This window comes from Motacilla alba, chromosome 7 (assembly GCF_015832195.1).
Source record: "Motacilla alba alba isolate MOTALB_02 chromosome 7, Motacilla_alba_V1.0_pri, whole genome shotgun sequence".
NCBI classification, from domain to species: domain Eukaryota; kingdom Metazoa; phylum Chordata; class Aves; order Passeriformes; family Motacillidae; genus Motacilla; species Motacilla alba.
Window position 1 is genome coordinate 34,228,602 of NC_052022.1, and position 21,471 is coordinate 34,250,072.

The 21,471-nt window shown below is 41.7% G+C and overlaps 1 protein-coding gene across 1 annotated transcript in view; it reads right to left on the minus strand.

Moving 5' to 3' along the window:
* ERBB4 (erb-b2 receptor tyrosine kinase 4) overlaps positions 1-21,471 on the minus strand; it is a 574,039-nt gene that overhangs the window by 127,671 nt on the left and 424,897 nt on the right. Inside the window, exons 12-16 of the mRNA XM_038142045.1 lie at positions 20,922-21,121; positions 11,705-11,837; positions 9,583-9,676; positions 7,985-8,139; positions 1,916-1,960 (exon numbers count right to left, since the gene is read on the minus strand). Coding sequence (XP_037997973.1) covers positions 1,916-1,960; positions 7,985-8,139; positions 9,583-9,676; positions 11,705-11,837; positions 20,922-21,121 — 627 coding nt within the window. The remainder of the gene's footprint in view (positions 1-1,915; positions 1,961-7,984; positions 8,140-9,582; positions 9,677-11,704; positions 11,838-20,921; positions 21,122-21,471) is intronic.

The following is a 21,471-nucleotide window of genomic DNA, read 5'->3' on the forward strand; positions in this document are numbered from 1 at the left end:
CTCACTTTCAGCAGAAAAACCTGTCCCCTTCTACTCAGTAATAATTCACATCAATGGAAAAAAACTCAAGTCAATAGATAAGGGTTGGACTGATTATTAATTAATTTAGGATTTTTAAGTCTCAGGAGGGTGCACAGCTGTTAAAGAGACACGAAGAAGGTTCTAGCTAAAGTTAAACACACCCGTTTTGGATTTACAACTCTACTGTAACAAGAAGTGTCACTTTGCCAGTGCAGTTTTGCCCATTTTTAGACCAAATAGTATGAACCATTTTCACAAAAAAAAAAGAGCACAATTTCACAAATCTAATATAGAGGTATGAAGTTTCCTTCTTTGCCTTGAAAGTGAAAGAATACATACTGACATTTAAACACAGTGCAGTAGTTTTCCTAGAATAAATTCAGCAAGGCTGAAACAAACAGAAAAATATCCATCAGATCCAGAGGAAACAGGAAACATTTGAGGGCCTTCCCCCTCAGACTGAATGGAGCAGGAGTAAAACCACTGAACAGAGTAAAACAATTCCTCTCATTTCTGTAGGCTGATAAGGCCCTTAAACTTAAAGAAATATAATAATAATAATAGTAATAGTAATAGTAATAATAATAATAATTTTATGTAAATGTGCTTTGAGTAAAGATGATGAAATTGGGGCCTTTAAAGCTGGGGCAGCTCTGTTTGGATGAGTCCATCTGAAAATGAGGCCCCACAGAAGTATCTCAAAGTGGATATCCCAGATCAGAAAGGTTAAAACAAAACATTGAGATATTGAAAAATTAATCTCCTGCTGCTTATTCATTGGTTAATGAATTAAGTCAGAACTGATACTGATTTAATAAACATGTACCATCTGATAGCATTTCTAGTGCACTGTTTTTCAAGTCCAAATATGTTCTCCCTCATAAGCCAGAAATAGGTATATTCACATTATGTACACAATTAGGAAGGAAAGGCAACCTTAAAACCTTTTGAAAAAGACAAGAAAAAAACTCTGATTGAAAATCTTAATGAGGTGGGTTTGATTGAAATTATGCATTTTTCATCTAGTGTTAGCTCAGGAGAGAAATCCCAAAGCCTAGAAGTCATATTAACCAGTTTGAATTTAAGAATGAACAAACTCAATAGCAATGTAGGGCTTTCATGAAAAAGAATGCAGAACAAAGCCTACATTAATTTGTTTCAATTGTCATTACCGAAAAATAAAACTGCTGCAAGGTTACAATTTTTCTTTTAAACAGAAAATGAAAAAAAAAAATCAAATAATAGCTTTATGTGAAGTAAGGAAGAAATTTTGTTTTGCTATAACATTTATTTTTCAAGTGAAGGTGTATGGAAGAAAGAGGCTCATTTGCTTTTAAATTTTGTCTTAAGCAGAAAACCACAACAACAAAAAAACCCAATAAAGGGAAAACAAGTGCATTCCAATTTTACCAGAATTTTTACCATCTAATAAAATTTAATCTGGAAATATTAATGCCTAAAGGAAATGTCAGAATTTAATCCTTATTGACTTAAGCTAAAAATAAAAACAATTTTAAAAATCAGCCTAAATGAGCAGAATATCTAATTGGCTTTCAAACAGACAGCAAATTTGGATGCAGAGAGGCAGATCTCCCAGCATACAAGCTGCAGTCTCCCCAGCAGGTGGGTGTGTGTTCAAACTGGCTGCTATGACATTCCAGGGGCAGGCAGGTGGGAAGGATGGGGTGGGGATGTTACCTAGCGTGCTGGGGCAGAGTGGACTGCCGTGTCCATGGATAGAAAATGCAGTCATGACTAGCTGGGCCTCTACACCTGCAGGCAATTACAGAACAAACCACATTGTCATTGCCACGCCCCAGGACATGCACACGCATGCGCCCTTGTCCACACGTGCAGGATGGAGACACACAGGCAGCCAGCAGCCAGCCAGTACCTATCCATCAGCCCAATGCAGTCCTCCAGGTGTGGCCCTATGCACCTGCAGCAAATCCAAAGTGGAAACGGGGAGAGAAAGAAAGAGAGACAGCTGTTATTTACACACCCAACGAGCAGGAATCCCCTTTGTGTTCTTAATTCTAGCTCTTCGCTTGCTATGAGAGACGCACGTCACCAAAAATTATAGCTTGTGACAAGAGGAACAATAATAGCAACAGCATCCCAAGGCAGGCCATATCTTGGCTCAAACAGCACTTAAGGCAGGTTTCACCTGTGTAAGTGGGAGTCCTGACAACAGGGCTGCTTTTCCTGTGTGTTTTTATGAGTCATCAAACCAGTGATTACCGCACAAAAGCTGTTAATTTACGAGCCGAGATTTCCAGGAGCACAATCCAGAACTTGCTTTTCTTTCTGTAATTGATGCAATTGTTCGTTTTCTTCTAAGCTTCCAGCCAGGGTAACTGTAGAAATATTTGGAAGCTGAAAATCTTTTTTTAACAGGGAAGCTCAAGGATCAACTTCCAGCAACAAAAACCACAGAAATGGTGTCTGCTGATTCAGACATTGTATTCTGCTTTCCTTAGATGCTGCCAAAAGTTCTCCACCTGCACAATCAGCAGGTGCTCAGCAAAGGCACTGGAAATGCCAGGAATCACTAAATGCAGCACCACTAAAACCCAGCCTTGGAAAAGAGTTTGCAGAACACATGTGTGGCATGGGTGGCTTTCCCTTGCCCCCATGAAGAGCAGGACTGGTTTCCTGGTCCCCTGCATTCAAACAGCAAGTCAAATACACATTTACACAGCAGTCAGGATTCTCAGAGACCTAAAGTTGAGCTTTCAGGGGTTAAAAGCACCTGACTCCTTCAGTGCTGCTTTCCCAGCTAGGCATTTTAGCCATGGGGAGTATCGGCCCTCAGCATTTAAGGAAACCAAACCATTTATTTCAACTCTTTAACAAGATCTCAGAGCCACTTGATTAACAGGTCCTTTGGCTGTACATCTGCTACAGGCAGCAGAGGTGATCTGACACATCAGTACACTGCAACTGACTTCTGTTGAGGCATTTTAAATTTAAGGTGTGATCCCCAACACTTTTAAAGTTTGCTGTTTTTTTCAGGTTGGCTTTGATGGAAGGATATGCACATCAAAAAATCAGAGAGTTCAAATAAACTCCCACGAGATCTTCTTTTTGCTTCACCATCACTTGCCACTCCTCAGCTTTTGCTGCATATAAATTGGTATCACTCTGCCATTACAAAATGAATTTAATTTCCCTGTACCCTGCTCATCAGGGAGAGCAGACCAAGTAAACCTTGCCCTGCGTTTGTTTACTTGAATTCTTATTTTTCCATAAGACATTTACTCTGACATGCAAACGCAAACTGGAAGGATTTCCTCAATGATTGCTTCCTCCAGCATATGTGCAGACATAAAAAAAGATGTGTTAAAAATCCAGATAATGCATAAATGTAAGGGTTGATTTAAACACAGTTCAAAAACTTAATAGAGAGAGCTCTTGGAATTTCAGCTGTCCTGGGCATCAGCACTTCAGAATTCAGAACTGTTTGAATTCTAACCCATCTCAAACACATCCACTGTTTCTTCCCTTCATGGCATTCTCAGCAATTTGGAAAAAACAAGCTCAGCACTGAAGGAGGCTGAAGAATTGCTCAAATTGTCCATTTCCTACCATGCTAAAAAAGCTGAGCTCAGACTCTTGCTGTAAATAAAAAGAAGGGCATCTTCAAATTAGAGGTCTGAGAGCCTGCTACTGGTTTAGAGAACTGGCAGACTGACATCAAGAGCCTGTAGCCTCAGAGTCACTTCACATGTTCATTTGGAGAACAGGATTGAATCCAAACTGGTACTGCTGGACCTCCCCCAGTGCAAGTTGAAGAATCATTGATTTTTATTTCAAATTGTAATCTTCAGTGGGCTTGACTTCCCCAAAGAGAAAACTCTGTCCAAGTGCAACTCCATTACTCCTAGGTAGGCAGTTCCCAGTTTCCTCCTGAGTGGCTGTCCTGATTACGTGCACTATATGAGTCATGGCAATATTTATTTACAGGGTATTTTGTACCCCCAAGTCACCAGGTATTTTTCCCCAGGAGGGAACTCCCTTCATTTCAGGCTTTGTGACCCATACAAGCCTGACACAATCACACATCATGCTGTTCACACACCCCGTGTTCCTTCTGCTTGGAGTCTGGATGATATTTTCTTTTCCAAGTTGGCTCTGTAAAATGAACTGGTTAATTGAGACATGCCAATTCATTAATGATATATTCAGTACCTTACAAAAGTTCAATACAGCTTATCCAGAAAATTACACTTGGAGCTCATCCTAGCTTAATAGATAATCATCCTCTGAAAGGAAATTTGGGGTTTTGAAAATTGAAGTAACAACTATTTTTTTTCCAGGAACAATCCAGAAATATTGTCGTTTATCAACCTTCTTTAAGATTGAAAGATGGGGTTTTAACTGCACAGATATGGGGTAGCAAAGCCATTCCACACCAGATGAATTCTCAAAAATCTTGGTCACTGGAAACAAACAAAACTGATTTTACAATGGTGTAAGTGGATTAACTCTGGGCAGGAGAAAACCCTTTTTGTGGTGGTCACCCAACTATTGGTATGGATAAAATCAGACAACTCTACCCAAGGGCTACTGAGCTAACAGGTGAGAGGAACAAAGTTGAACTGGAACAGGGGCTAGGAGGAAACTTTGTAAAACAAAAGAGCAACAGTTTGGTTTTTTTTTTTTATCCAGAGGGTATTTGCAATATTCTTTCATCCGGAATTCAAACTTCCTTCCTAAAAATACACCTAAGCTTTAGAGACAGCATGGTGCTTCTGCCCTCAAATCCTTTCAGGGCCACACACTGTTGCTGGAGCTCCCCTGACTTCTCTGGTCATGGCTTAGAAGGAAAAGAGAGTTTTGGTGAGGAGCAATGGCCTGCCTTCAAAAAAGCTGAGTGACAAAACATGTTTGTGTGATGAGGGGAGCTGCCCAGTGAGCTCTCCCATTTGTGTCCTGCCCAGCAAGGAAGCAGGCTGTCACTTGCTCTTGTGTAATAGTGTTTTATTCCTGTGGAAATGTTCAGTTTTGGCTGACTCTGCAAGAAGAGGTGCCAAATGCTTTCTAACTCTCTTGAATTAGGTGGGATAGCTGTCCCACGTGCCTCAGATCTGCTCCAAACTGGCTGCAAGTAGCTGATACTTATCACAGGGGTACAAGGGCAGGAGCACAGTTGTTGCACCCAAGGAAGTCACTGTCTGACAGGTCTTCTGGTCAAAGCAAGATCATTAACAGGGCTGGATAATTACACACCTATTAAGAGATACAGTCATTACACTTAAATAAGGGAGGAGGATGGTGCTAGCAAACCTCCCTAAAGCAGTCCTCTGCAAACGCCAAGATGGAGTGTGTGGCAAAACACAGGTAACAGAGGTGGGACAGATCTTTTCTTGGTGACAACTGGTGGGGATGACTGGAAACATCATGTGAGAACTAATAACCTATTTTATCAAGCAGCACTGCAGGAATGAGATAATACCTGATAATACCATACGGGGAAGCATTGCTCTGCAGCAGCTCAGCCCTTCTGGATGGGTTTCCCAGCTGCACTGAGAGGGCACTGGTTTGATTCCAGCACTTGATCTGGCAGCCAGGAGAACAGATGTGGGGGATGAAGCAGAATTAAGTTTTCTCTCTACTTTTCAGCCATGAGCCAGATAGCAAGCTGTGTTCTCTCTACAACCTATTTCGGTAAAGAATTACGACCAAGAGGAATTTAAATATTACTGTCTTAAAGGAAGGGTATGAAACCAGAGAATTCAGCCTTGAAGGAGGAAAGGAGAGAGTAACTGATTTCCCTTCTCTCTGTGGGCATATTCAGGCCCTGACAATGTTGGCAAGAAGATGGACAACCTGCAAACCCCAAACATCTTGGACAGTCATTAATAGCTTCATTAACATAATCACATGCCACAAAGTCTCCAGGAACACTAAAAAGAATAGTAAGCCATGCTTACCCAGACTTGGGGGGAAGAGAACACTGTTTTTCTAAGGGATAAAAAAAAAATACCTAAGAATAGACATGACAACTTTTTAATAAGAGGATAAATATTTCCACAGGGAAATTAGTGTCATGGAAAAGGGATAGTTCCTCATCTGGAAGATGGGAACATCATGGGCTTTGTGTACATAACTGGGGGAGAGAGCCTTTAACTTGGCCTTTTTCTGGAGATGGGCACACTGTGGGACATTTTTTCACATCATCAGAAGGACAAAATAAAAAGGAGGGAAAGCCAGAAGTCCAAGAATTAAAAGGACAACATCACTTGGCATAAGGGAACCCAGCATCAGCAACAGTTGCCAATGAGGAGTGCCAAGGTCAGCTAGAACTGCCTAATGCCCTTCATATTTGTGCATGAACTAGAATGTCACATTTTCAACACAAGACATAAAAACCTCCCTTCTCAATCCAGGGAGATAAAAATAAACACAAAATATGAATGCCCATGAAGAAGTGGAAAGGCATGGAAAACCTTCTGCTGTCTTCCTGGTCTAGGAGAAACACAGTTGGGCCACAAACACTAGAAACAGCTGGGCCAGTTTGAACTCCTTAGGAAAGAGGAGGGAATAGGATGAAGTGTTGCTCCCTGGAGGCCAGGAGAGCTGCAAGGCACTTCCTATGCTGGGCAGACAGTAAATCCATCACACATCTGTGGTTTTGTCAGATTAGATCAGCATTGGCACCTTCTCCATCTATGAAAGCCAGGACCAGAGTGCCTGGAGTGAGCTGGTCTTTTAATACCATTTCTTCTTACCCTCTTCTTCCACAGTAGCAGCGTTTTTCTTATTGCATAACTGATTTAAAGGGTCTGGGGCGGAGAAAAATCTGTAACAGATCCTGGCTGTGTCTCTGTGATCTCCCTCTCATTTCCCTAATGGCTCTATTGTAATTAGATTTGCAAAACCAGCAAAAGGTCTCATTTTGAATGGCAACAGCTGTTGACACCAAGATTACATTGAATAATTTACTGGTTTAATTTTAGCTGCTAAACAATAAGAGCCTCTTGTTGAAGATTATTTCACTGGCTGATGTTTTCTCTTTTTCCCATTGCTGCCTCTTCTTCTCTCCTTGTGTGCTGGACAAGGACTGCCCCATGGAAAAGGCAGTAGTAACTTACATGGCCTGTGCAAAACTATAGGTGTGCACATGACTGTTGTTGTTGTGTTGTACAGGTTCTTAATTCTGGCTCAGACTCATGGGCTGTATTATTCCAAGTGTAATAAATTATTCTGGACACTCTACCAGGACTTCAGAAATGGATGTTCAGTCTCAGACTCCTGTACAAAGTCTGGTTTCAAACTCTGTGCATCAGTCAGGCTGGAATTAAGGAGGAAGTTTTTCACAGAAAGAGTGGTCAAATACTGGAATCATCTGCCCAGGGAGGTGGTGGATTCACCATCCCTGGATGTGTTTAAAAAGCTGGATGTGGCACTTGGTGCCATGATCTAGTTGAGGTCTTGGAACATGGGTTGGACTCGATGACCTTAAAGGTCTCTTCCAACCTAGAAATTCTGTGATTCTGTGCATCAGTCCCTGTAGGGAAGGGAGAGCAGTAACACTTTTGTCTCACAGTAGTGCTGCAGGCTTAGTTCACCAATACCAAGTAGCAGAGAGCAAATACTAAAAAAGGAGCATAATACTTTGTCAAGGAGCAAATACTAAAAAAAAAAAGTCATTTTTCAGGCCTAAAATTAAGTGAAATGGCAGCATTTGCTACAAACCAGTCTAGATGGAAAGCTGAGAGCATTGCTGTGGAAGGTTCTTCTCTGTGGTCTTCAAACGTGTTTTTTTGTGATAAACTGCTGGGTGTTCATGACTAAAACCTGAACGCCATGAGAGACTGAAAATCAAAGATTAAATTCCTACTGCACATTCTTTTATCAGGAATGGGACAAGTGCTTTACTAAGCCTAACTAGCTATAAAGCACCCTGTGCTAGGAGCAGTACATGGATTGGAGGGCTCCCTGCAGAGCTTGCACTCACCCTTGGGTGCAGTTGGGATGACATGGATGGCACTCCCGATCCTCATCGGCGTACTTGAAAATGAAGCTGTTGGCCCCCTGCAAGCCATCAGGGCATTTTTCCACACAGTTTGGACCATCCTTAAAATGGAAACACTTTGTGCAGTGGTCAGGTCCCTGGAGAGCACGGAAGAAAGAAAAGCAGTGCATTCAAGTTACTGTGTCCTTTCCTGCTGCACTGGGGTTGCACTGGCACGCACAGCAACACCCGCAGCAGCTTCTCTTCCCAAGGAGCTGAATTACCTGCATGGCTCCAGCCTCTGGTAGGGAGCAGCAGACAGATAAACCCTGGTGCTTTTGGCCATTAGCTTCTTCTTTAGAGTGCAAGACTAAATACCAACTTCTAGAAGAGCTTCTTAATATTATTGGTGTGCTTAATACAGTGAAGTCAGTGCCCACTTCAATGCTGAGAAACTTCCTGCTACACTATTCAGTACCGAACCACCTTTGCAAAGCCTTCAGTGGGATCTCCTGCCTCTGCACCCCAAAACTATTTTCCACAAGCATTCTGCACATGGCATCTGGTCACAGCAAGAATGAAAGACCACAAGGCCCTTCATTCTACAAGATAAATGACTACAAGGTCTCCTCCTTAGTACACATGAAGAACAACAAACCAAGACTCCTGGACAATGTAAAAGTAAAATTTTAAAGCTGTTGTGATAAGCCAGTGTATGACTAACTCAGATTGAGCATTGGCCTAGGATTTATGTCCATAAGCCCTGCAACAAATCCAAATTTCCCTGATGGGCTGAACACTTCAAACATCAGCTTCTTGCCTTATGGCTGTATTGCAGAAAAACACAGTAGTGTAAGAAAAATTATCATGTCTTCCTTTTTTCCATTCAGTAAGTAAGTCACAGAAATAAAGAAATAAATTACAGGCTACATTTTCTCAATTATGAAGAGCCTAAAATACAGCTCCTTATTTCCAGTATACTTGTGACTTTTAATCTTGGCAATACACAAAAAAACTAGAAGAAAGAGACAATTTCTACCTCCCAAATGAGCAATAATCTTTGAAAGAAAAGTTACTGGCCATTATAAAGGTGAGAAAGAGCTAACCATCATTTAGGGAGCATGAAAAACATTATCTATCAAAAGAACTTAAAGGCTATCTAAGTACAAAAAACCTCCCAGCATATTGTTAAAACTGAGGGACTGAGACAAACTCCCCCTTTTTTCTGGGAGGGGGTGGTATAAAGAATGAAAATAGGGATAAAAGAGGGCACTCAAACCCCAACTGCATGCTGTCAGTCTGTAAAAATTGCATGCATCTGTACCACTAAAGCATTAAGATAACTTATGAAAGAAAAGGAACACTTTTAAAATCACTTTCTTAAGGAGGCAGGTCCAAGGCAAATCCCAGCACCAATTTAGGACGAGCAGAATTCCTTCCCTACACGCAGAATATGTGTGTTTTCTGGGTTTATTTCACCAACTTCCAGTAGCTGCTTTAAAGTCTGTAAGCAGGAAAGGCCTGTCCTTCAGCAGATTTTTGCAAGTTACCCTGAACCATCACAAACCAAGCCCTACAAACACAACAGGCTCTGTCCTTACCGGCCCGTAGCAGGTGATCATGTTTTCTTCCATCTTCTCACACTGGGGATCACACTCCACACACACAGAGCCGTTTGCAAACTCTCGGAATTCCCTGAGGAAATAGTTTGCAGGCAGGTTAGGAGAAATCTGACTCCAGGCCAAAACTGAGCTCACCTGGCTGGGTCTTCACCTGATGGAATTGATCTCAGGGGCACTGAGGTCAGCAGCCTGTCATGGCCACCACCTCATCCACAGCCACGTGAAGCAGAGACACCTTCCTCACCAATATAAAACTGTAGTTTTATAAAAGAAATAGTTTTATAATATAGGTTTTTTTATAGTTTTATTAAAAAAAACATAGTTTTTCCTCTCATTTAGAAATACAGACTTCATTAATAGGACAAAACTGCTAGTTTATTGATTTTCACCTACAGGATCGTGGCTCAGATTCAGAAAGCCACTTGCCACATGTGAGCACTGATGGCAGAGCTGCCCTTGTTGCAGGTAGCTCTCTATGAACACATGTTTTAAAGCCTGTTCTCCAAAAGGCTCATCATGTTTTCAGCAATAATTCTAGACTGAGGTCTCAATCTATAAAATGTCAAAGTGCATCCTTTTACTCATTTATTTCATGTATCCACAAGAAACTACCACTCAAGTGACTTTTTTTACTAACCACTTTTAAGGGGGGAAAAACGTAGGGATGGCAGGTTGAATTTCTTCCTTCAAACATTTCAGCTGCCAGTTTCCCCTCACCACAAACCTCCAGCACTCTCCCAACACAATCCATCCCACCTTCTTCCAGGACAAGATGAATTCACATCTGAGCAAGTTGCTTCTCCCCCACTAAAGACAGACTGAATTTTTGCAGGAGGCTCAGAGTGGACCAAGCCAAGCTTTGCAGAGGGATCCCATCTTGCTGCATTAACCAGTTACACATGTGCTGCACACTCATTTCAGGGGGGCTCCAGCATCCAGGTAAAGGTTCTGAGCTCAGGTGTTCACTGCTCATCCTCCATTCCTCTACAGCCATTAGGATCTGCTGAGGACATCAGGATGGAGCTGAGGAAAATCTCACTTGAGCTCACCCTTCCCTGGCTCTGGGAGTGGATTTTTCCTGCTGAGGACTAAAAGATGTCAAATATAGCTTGACCCCACCCTGAAGAACTTTTGCTGTCCTACAACATGAACATGCAGAGCTCTCCCACAAACAAAAAGTTCTCCCCCAGCCCAGGTTATAAATATTTTCACATATTTAGGACAGAACTGAGCCTGTGGAAAGTGTCAACACCATCCACTGATGGATAGAGAACAGAACATACTGATCGAGTCTCATCATGCTCTTACTGTGACAGGCTCCATGGCAGCAACAGACACCAAGGGGGGACCAACTTATTCCAGTGCACTGACTACACAACTGGGGTCTGTAGCTCTCCTTATTGGGGGGTGAAGGGGGAGAAGAGGAGCTTTTAAGCACATAAAACTGTGCTCTGACAAAGTATGTTTTGCACGCCTTCTCCAGATGGAAGAGTTGAAAATATTTTCATGCATTTGTGGGAGTTCATTTGGCTCAGTTCAGCTTTATTTTTCTGTCATAAGGCAGATTCAACCACCTTGTGCTGTGGAGGTATTCCCCCAGTATAAGCAGCAAAAGGAAAAGGGACAAGAACTCCAATTTACATTTTTGTGTACAATTATACAGTGCATTATGAAACAGAGAGGGAGTTATTCTACTTTGGGGTCTTTATTCAGAGAATTTCTTTATCAGAGGCCTCAATCCAACTCATCTGAAAGAATATAATTGTATGGTTCTGAATAGGGGTATCAAGTAGGGAAAAATGAGGGGTTTTTGGTAACTTTTCACCTAAATCAAACTGTTCACGTTACCAGCAATACAAAAGGTGCAAGGTGATGATGCTGCATGAAAACTTTAGTCAGTGGAATACCAGGGAAAGCTTTTCCACACAAGTTCAGATTCAGAAATCCCTAAATCTTACCCCATGCCACGTTTCACCCCAAATCAGTAATACTGGCAGTGGAGCCAGATACGGATTAATGCAAACCCCAAATGATTTGCTCATTGAAGTCCTCAGCAACGCTAGCTAGCAGCTCTGGGGAGAAGGCCAGGGGAGCGTCTTACCCGTCGTAGAGGTTGCAGGAGTCTATGCAGGTCCTGCCCCGGATGAAGCGCTTGCAGGACAGGCACTGGTCTGGCCCCGGCCCCCAGCAGCCGTCACTGGAGCACAGCTCGTTGCACACCATCCCATCGGCAGCTGCAGAGACAGGGGTGCTGTCAGCAACGCACACAGCCCTCCCAAACCCAGGGGAAACCATTCCAGAGGCATTCCACATGCTGGGAAACGTAACCGGGGCATCCCCATTTCCCAGGGTCAGAGTTCACTTGGGTTACAAATCCATTGCAGATTTAAGTGAAGTGTGCTGTTTGGAATTGTTCAACTTGTTTAGTCTAATTAATTTACTGCACTCCTAAAAAACCTGTAACTTACAAAACTACCTCAAACAAAATAAAAAGAATGTCAACTTCCAAGAAGAATATGAGAAGAGACCCTTAGACCTTGAAACAAGAAGCAAACCAAAACTGAAACTACACAAAGCAAACCAAAACTGAAACTACAAGAAGCAAATAACCAAAGAGCTCTCTCTGTACAAGAACTGATTAGAACAAATTGAAATGCAAAATTAGTAAATAAATATAAAATAATATAAATATAAATTTATATTGTATTGCTATAATTATTTTAGAACTATTCATATCTATAATAAATACATACATATACTCTATATTTATATATTATAGATATGAATAGATCTAAAATAATATATCTATTTATAATAATGTATGTATATATAATTATAGATATTTATTATTCATTTTATATTTTATATATAACAAATATATTTTATATAATATAAATTAAATAGAAATCATATAATATAAATAATATAAGCATAAATAAATATAAAGCTATTGTGAAACTTCAAACATATACAACAAATTAAAAGACAAAAAAGAAACTAGACTCCCAGAGAGTGCACAGGTTCTTTAAAGAACTATCCTGCATGCATCCAGCACTAAATAAAAATACACACCTACTTCACAACTTTTACAAGTTTTTTATATAAAATTTTTTCCACAAATCATAGGACAGAAAAAAGCAAATCACTATTGTGCCACAACACAAATACACAGAGCACTCAGCTGGATATTGTACACTCTCCTGATCTGCTCCTTTCAGAAAAAACCTGAGCAGGAAAAAGATTTAAGAGTGTTGCAAGCATGATCAAAACCAGAGAAGAGCTTCTGAACCAGAAATAAACAGAGGTGGGGGAAAAAGGACATGATTAAAGCTTCTAAAATCCTGAATGGCAAGGAGGAGGTGAGTAAGCATGAAACAATTGTTCACTGCTGCTTCCCAGTCCCTCATGGGCATTCAAAGAGACAGGAATCCAATAGGGTTAAAATCTGAGATTTTTCTTCATAGAAAGTAAAGATCAACCTGTAAAATTCCCTGACACATGACATGGTAAATGCCAAAAACTGAAAGGATACAAAAAAATCAACTGTCTGACTCCACTAAAGTTCTATTAAACTAAAATATAAAATCCTACCTATGAATTGAGGACTCCCTGAAATAAAACTTAGGGACAGCAGGGAAACAATTGAAGGAAAGACACCATTAATTATGATTTTAAAATTATTTACTGCAAAAGCACCGGAAGAGCCAAAGAACCTTTATATTAACACCCTCAAGCCCACGTGAAAATACACAATGAACTAAGGGTGAGAGGGAAAGTTTGTTTCAAACAGTGTAAGTCTGCATTTTTATTCTATGTAAATTATTCTGTGTAAATATCTAGATGATGTGACAATGGAGAAAACGAGCAAAGAGCAAAAGAAAACACACTCTCTCCAGCATCTGAAGGAAATCTGGGTGCACTTTCAACCTAACCCTGGCACGTGAAAGGACAGGAACTATTTGAATTTATTTTTGCACAATGCCATGTTTTGCACAAATGGATTACACACTGGACTGAGCAAATTAAACCCAGCAAGGACCTGAAATGTCAGAGATGGCAACAATACAGACACTTGTTTGCTTTTTACACCATTGGAAACAACTTAAGAGGAATAATAAATGAAAAGGACGTGTACTGCTTGAGTTCTATCACCCTCTCCAATACTTCCTTACTCAATACACCACAAATAACCTCAGGCATGAGAAGCCTGAACATGTTTTATAAAGGATTTATGGGATTTATGTTTCTTTTTCTTTCTATATCACATATAGTTTCTAATGTCAACATCCAAAAGGCATTCAGAAGTATCTTTTTGGATTTTTTTCCCTCACAGCTCAAACCAGGAACAGCCAAATACAAAGTCATTCCATTTAGGAGTCATTGCAGGTGCTCAGTTTGCTTTCAAGTGTATTACTTATCACAGATTCCAGCACAGCAAGAGGGACTCATGGGGCCATGTGAGAGATGCTTTGTCCTCTTTTCCTGAGCTCTGCTGCTGCAGTCAAAGGAGCCAGAGCAGCACAGCCAGGATGAGCAGAGACACAAAATTCAGCTTCTCCTTACTGTCCTCCTGACTTCCTATTACACATAGTAACATTTTTGTAATAACTATCAGATGTCAGCAGTTGCACTATGCTGCCACTACCTGAACCTGCAAATAAAAACTAAAAGAAAAAACACAGCACCAGAAACTGTGCTGGTTACAATTAAACAAACTATATAAATAGTTTCAGATGTTTTTTGTTTTCTAATCAATGACTCATTTTAAACCTTTGTCATGCAACAAAGAACAACTTAACCTGGTTTGGAGATCCCTTTATTTCTCATTTTTAATTTTAAGAATATTGCTAGCTCTTCTGATTTTGTTTTTCCACACTCATCACAGAAAGGCAGTTCCCTGTTTGCTTTCTCACCTTCTTTGGTGACTTGAAATTGTGATTTACTACTAGTGATTTCCTTTCTTTTTATTCTTCTCACCCTTCAAACTACTCTGAGATCAGAATTTATTTGCATAGAGTATTTCACTAAAATTTCTGTCCAAATAACAAGGGATATTATTACAAGAGAGCTCCAAAAATACAGTGAGTAACTGTATACAAATAAGAAGAGAGCTTTTCAATAAAGAAAATCATGATTAGCCCATTGAAATGTAGCCAACACAGTGCCCCGTAGTCTTATGAAAAAAGCAAGAGAAACAAAAAAAAATATGATTTCCTCCTGAAATGTTTTCATAAAAATCTTGGCAAGGAGGGAGTGCTTGTTTTGACAACTTATAAAAACTCATTTCTCTCGCCTTTCTCTTCTTTAATTGTGGGGATGGCCAAAGAAACATTTCAATTTTTGACACATTATTTGGCAATTCCATGGGCTGAGCATGTTCTGCAGCTCCAGCACATCACATGGCCTTATGTAGAAGGAAATAACAATAATGTTCTTGACAGAAACTGGATTTTGTCAGGAATTTTAGAAGGAGGACTCATTCCTTATTAATGGGGTCACACAGGTTAGAAGCAGAAAGGTTCAATGTTTTTCCCCAACCTAAACAGAACATGAGAAAATTACCTACTAAAAAAAGAAAAATTATTTTTATTTGGCTATATGCTTCTGGGCCTGATCCAAAGCTCCATAAACGGAATAGGAAAACTCCTGCAGACTTCAATTAGCTTTACATCATGCCCGATAATGAATGTAATCATTTATTCAAGTTGTTAATTGGTGGCTAGATTGATATAATTCATAATAATCACATCTCTAACAACCTTTGCCTAGAAGGGTTTCACCTTACACTGCAGGTGTCACTAAAGCTAAGAGGATTGCTCAAGTAACTTTGGATAAAAGAACATTTTTTTTCCCATGCATTTATTTTGTGTGCACTCATATTTCACATGACTCACCTCTGACTGTTCCATTAAAAAAAAAAAACAAAAAAAAAACCAAAAAAAGCTGGAAAAAAAAAGGCAGACTTTTCACTTGAGCATGGAGCAAAGGTAAAATCTACCAACCCTTTTCTTGGTGATTTGCTCCATTCTCTGTGCACAAGAGCTTGGATACTAACATTCCTATCCATGAAAGTGTGTAGGGAAGTGGAGAAGGGAGAGGTCACATCCCTTCCATGTACACCCCCAATCCGGCCCTGCATGGCACCATCTCAGAAAGACAACAAAAAGCACTAGAATATCTGGAGGGATTATGGATTTCATTTTTTTTAACTTAAAAACACACACATATGTTTTGCTCCTGTATTTTCAGTATTCTACAAAGAAACAGAAGTCTGCCCAGGTTTTTAATCTATTAAAAAAAAACCCTTATCTTGGAGGCAGTGAAAGATTTGGGGAGTATTTGAACATTGTTAAGAAGTGGTGCAAACAGCAAGATGAAATAATTGAGGGTATGAGGAATATAAAGTGTATTTTGCACACTGGAAAACACAGAATTTTCTACTGGCTGAAGTCTGTTGTGTTTGTCTTCTTCATTGAAAAAAAAATCTTTTTATATATATATGTGTGTGTGTGTATAAATATATATATCTGAGCTTTCCCAAAGTCTATTCTGCCAGTATTATCTCAAAGATGAAGCATTAAAACGGACCAAACTTTTCCACAAAAATTTTACTCCCCCTGCTACTGCTAGGTATTTCCTCGCTGATGCAGGGTCAGCTGAACACACAACATTAAATGGCATGGAAAAGACAGCATCACCTTGTGACAGGTCAGAAAAGTCACTTAAATACACTGGTGGCTAGAAGATCTTGGGAGCTCTTACATGAGTTTTCATAAAAGCTACACACTGATAGAAAAAGTTGGCTGTAATTTGCTTTAAGCCATTAACTATAACTGCATAGAAAGGAATGAAACCCCAAGCTAATAGTGGCTCAAAATTGACAAAGAATTAATAATAAATATCTGAGAGTGGCTATAATAACTAACATTTTTTAGACTGATTTCTTGACTGAAAGCCATGTGAAAAAAACCCAAAACTTTGGTGGATTTTTTTATTAACAAGTCACACCCTGCTGGTTACCGTGCAAGCAAACAGTACTTCTGCCACAGAGCATGGATTCTGATCCTCCAAATATTTACGTACACATCTCCTCCCCCATTCTGGTGAGGCTCATTTGGCACTCAGGAGGTGTGGGCATGTGCCCAAACATCTGCAGGGTCAGTGTCCAGAACAGGCAAAATAAGGGAAAGGCAGAAATGGAAACCCTGGAGGATTGCCCTCAGATCCCTCACCGTCAGGCAGTGGAAGGTGCAAGGAAAACTCTCCTAAACCCCAGTCTGTTGGCCTGTCCTGGAAATGACAGAATAACTGGGTTGGGAGAGACCTCCAAGATCATGGAGTCCAACCCAGCCCCAACACCTCAACTAAACCCTGGCACCCAGTGCCACATCCAGGCTTTGTTAAACACACCCAGGGATGGTGACTCCACCACCTCCCCGGGCAGGCCATTCCAGAACTTTATCACTCTTTAAAAAACTTTTTCCCTAATATCCAACCTGTATTTCCCCTGGCACAGCTTGTGACTGTGTCCTCTGGTTCTGTCAGTGCTGCCTGGAGAAAGAGCCCAACCCCACCTGAGCACAGCCACCTTTCGGGGAGCTGTAGAGTGATAAGGTCACCCCTGAGCCCCCTTTTCTCCAGGCTGAGCACCCCCAGCTCCCTCAGTGGTTCCTCACAGGGTTTGTGCTCCCAGCCCCTCTCCAGCCTCGTTGCCTCCTCTGGATGTGCTCCAGTGTCCCAAGGTCCTTCCCAAACGGAGGGGCCAGAGCTGGCACAGCACTGCAGGTGTGCCCTCAGCAGTGCTGAGCACAGGGCAGAATGACCTCCCTGCTCCTGGCCACACCATTCCTGACACAGGCCAGGAGCCATTGGCCTTCTTGGCCACCAGGGCACTCTGCTGGCTCATGTCCAGCTGTTGTCACCAGTACCCCCAGGTCCCTTTCTGCCTGGGCACTGTCCTGCCACTCTGTCCCAAGCCTATAACGCTGCAGGGGGTTCTTGTGGCCAAAATGCAGGACTGGGCACTTGGATTGTTAAACCTCATCTTACTGGACTGTGCCCATCCATCCAACTGCTCCAGGTCTCTCTGCAGAGCTCTCCTACCCTCCAGCAGATCACAGGCTCCCAGCTTGGTGTCATCTGCAGTTTTACTGATGAAATACTCAATTCCCTCAGATGCTCCAAAGGGTGCTGGAGAATTGCATCTGGCTCCATGGGCCTTACCCGAGAAATCCTGCAGAGTTCAGTGAGACACCCAACCTGCAGCAGAACCCATTAAAGCCCAGAGTGGTGCTGGATGACAGGCAGAGCTGAAGCAGCAGCAAAGCTCTTCTCAGCTAATGCTGGCCCTCAAAAGGCCACCAAACATTAATCAATTCACTCACACAGATGTGCAAAGAGAGGAAACCACTGCTCCTGTTGGGATTGCACTGCCCTCCAATTGGAGAGAGGAAACCACTGCTCCTGTTGGGATTGCACTGCCTCCAATTGGAGAGAGGAAACCACTGCTCCTGTTGGGATTGCACTGCCCTCCAACTGGAGAGAGGAAACCACTGCTCCTGTTGGGATTGCACTGCCTCCAAGTGGAAAGAGGAAACCACTGCTCCTGTTGGGATTGCACTGCCTTCCAACTGGAAAGAAGAAACCACTGCTCCTGTTGGGATTGCACTGCCCTCCAATTGGAGGGACGAAACCACTGCTCTTGTTGGGATTGCACTGCCTCCAACTGGAAAGAAGAAACCACTGCTCCTGTTGGGATTGCACTGCCCTCCAATTGGAGGGACGAAACCACTGCTCTTGTTGGGATTGCACTGCCCTCCAACTGGAGAGAAAAAGCCATTGCTCCTGTTGGGATTGCACTGCCCTCCAGATGGAGAGGAAAAAAAAGCCATTGCTCCTGTTGGGATTGCACTGCCCTCTAATTGGAGAGAAAAAGGCACCGTTCCTGTTAGGACTGCACTGCCTCCCAGTTGGAGCCACTTGGCCCCTGGCCTGTGTTCATTATACACTGTCCATTTAATCAACACAGGTCAGAGTCCATTTTTAAAACCATCCCCTTGGTACTGGAGCTTACTTTGTGACTGCTTAGAAAGGAAACAAATGAGATATGATTTCCTCTTTAAGATGCCCACAGTGTTAAATCTCCTAAAATGTCTGTAGGAGTACTTTTCTTCCTGGAAAATGATAAGTGTGTATTATAAGAAATCCTCACCGAGCTAGAGGTGAAATGAAGTTTACGTTTTCTCTTTGTGTGCAAATGTAGTGACAAGACATTACATGTGAGAGGATGATGTGACAGCACATCCCAGTTTCCATTTGCTCTGGAAGCCCATCTTTCAGTAGTTGTGGCAGCTTCAAAGGGATTCAAACTGAGTGATCCCAGGAAAGGGCAAAGAGGTGTTTGACAAAGGAGCCCTGACAACTAATGCAGGATTATGCTCCAACCGCTGTGCTCAGCTGCGTCCCAAAGCTCTCAAAAACAGTGAAACAACTGGGACACTGCCCCATGAAGGGAAAAAGCACCTTACAAAATTCACCTGAGTGATTTCCCATTGTCTCCCAACATGTTACAGAGGAGGGAGGTTACAGAAACCTTGAAGCAAAGAGCAATCGTTCCTGTATGAGACATGAGGCCCGTGCTCCACCTTATTACTGCTTGGTTTCTTTTTATATTAAAGGTATGGGAATGAAGGAAAGTTGATTGTTCTTTCCTTAAATGCTGCATCATAATCAGACAGCTAGAGCCAATCTGATGTAAGAAAACAACAGAGAACCAAGAGCAAGATTTTTCTGCCATAGTAAGCAGTTTTTCTATCTGGTGGAGAGGAAACCTGTGCTCTCCAGAAGGTTCACAAGTCCATGTATGTCCTGGCAAGATGGGACCTCTCAGATCTGGGAATATAACCTTAGTGACATTTTCATGGCCAAAAAAAAAAAAACTTGAGCTTCTTCCTTCTTCTGCTCTGTCACCCCAAAAATTCCATATGGGAAATCTCAGAAGGGCTAATTCTTTCTTCATGCCATACAAAACACAGTTGTTAGAGAGCACTAGTGCAGAACTAGGTGGTTCCTCACCACATGATCCTGTTACACTACAGGGGAAAGCAAAAAGCAGTGCCACATCCCTGGGCAGATTTGCCATTCTTGGCAGCACCTCTATTTTCCAATAAATACTCTATTTTTATAGCTGACTTTCTATGTAGAGGCAGAAGAAAAACCCTGCACCCTCGGGGCACAATCACAGTAAAGTCGCAGCATTTCCTTAAACTTCACTTTTTTACCTTGCATGTAAAGAAACAGCCTAATAAAATGAATAATAATTAAAATGCCACATAACCTAAACCATGTGGAGATCAAGCAAACAAGACTTTGTACTTCCTGTGGCTCTCCCATGGTGGGAGAGATCAGAAAAGGAACTGAGCAGCAGACAAAGCTCCAGCTGCATTTCACCTAACACTGAAGGTGCATTTACACTGTAGTGATGAGCACAGCCATTCACTCTCTCAAAACAGAGGAGAACAGCACGTCAAAGGGAGGGGAGAGGAAAAAACCAGAAATAAAATTCCTCAAAAAAACAAACAAACAAACAAACAAAAAAACACCCTCAAACCAACAGCAAGAAAGAACTAAAGTGCAAGTCAAAAATAGGACCACAGCTTGAAAAAACCCAAAGCATTTTTGGCTGGTCAGAGCACAAAAATCAGCAATATCACTTAAACATTCAGCGATTTAAAGAATCTCCTCTCCTGCAAGCAGTCTAACAGATGCTTAAAATGAACTGCCTTGCTGCTACAATATGCCTGTATTGATGCAATTTGCTGCCTGATTTCTATATAAACAAGTTATTTTATCTGCTACAGAGCTTTCTTTGGCTTTTCAGTACTATGATCTCAGCTCAGGTATTGGCATGCAAGCTTTCCTGAAGTAGTATTTTTTATCAGATAAGTCAAATATGAAAAGGAAGAACTTGGTGACCTAAACCAGTCCCAAAAGCACCATTCTGGAATAAGATAGGGCCACTTAGGGTGGGGGAAGCAGAAGATGCTAATCCCACTACATAGGGAAAAGGCTGTAAAGTCATGAACACTCCACTGACAGCCTTCGGAATTCATATTTATGAAACTGTAATATTCCCATCATGGTAAGGAAGCAGTGAGTTCTCTCTGCTCCCTTTCCTTTGTTCACACCTAAAACATTTCATTTTCCTGCTCAGATTGGGCCAAATCCCTGGATGCTGTAAGTGACCACAGCCCCCCTGATGCCCATGGAGCTGCACAAGCCCCCAGCTGAGCTGGTGGCAGGGAGCAGCAGGTACTTACTGCAGTTCTCTGCCCTTTTGTTCCTGTGGATCACTGTCTTTTGGCTGGGTGTGCTGAACAGGCTGGTCCAGTTGACAGTGTGGTAGTAGCACAAATTGCTGTTGTCTGTGATGTAGATGTTGCCAGCACTGATTTGCTTCAAGGACTGGAACTGCAGGGAAGTGATGCCTTGTTGCTTTAGGATGAGCAAGGAAAGGCCACTGGGATGAGAACAAAAGTGAGAGAGAATAGGAATTAACTTCAGAAGGCACAGCCTATTATATCTGGTAGGGAATTGCCAACTGGAATTAGTTCCAAGCGTCATGATGATCTTTCTGGAAAAACTGAGAATTGTTCAGAAAACTTTTATTTTGTGGTAACACAAATATTTTATGAGTCAACATCCAGTTCTATTGGCCAGGAAATTATGAGTCCTGTCAGGAGTGAGATACCACAAGCTGTGATGCTCATAGCACTAGGCCAAGTAAGCCAGCAGAACTCCTCAACCAGTTTCATTTCATCCATTAAGAGATTTTTTTGAGGCAATGTGCTGTTAGGAAAACTGAATATA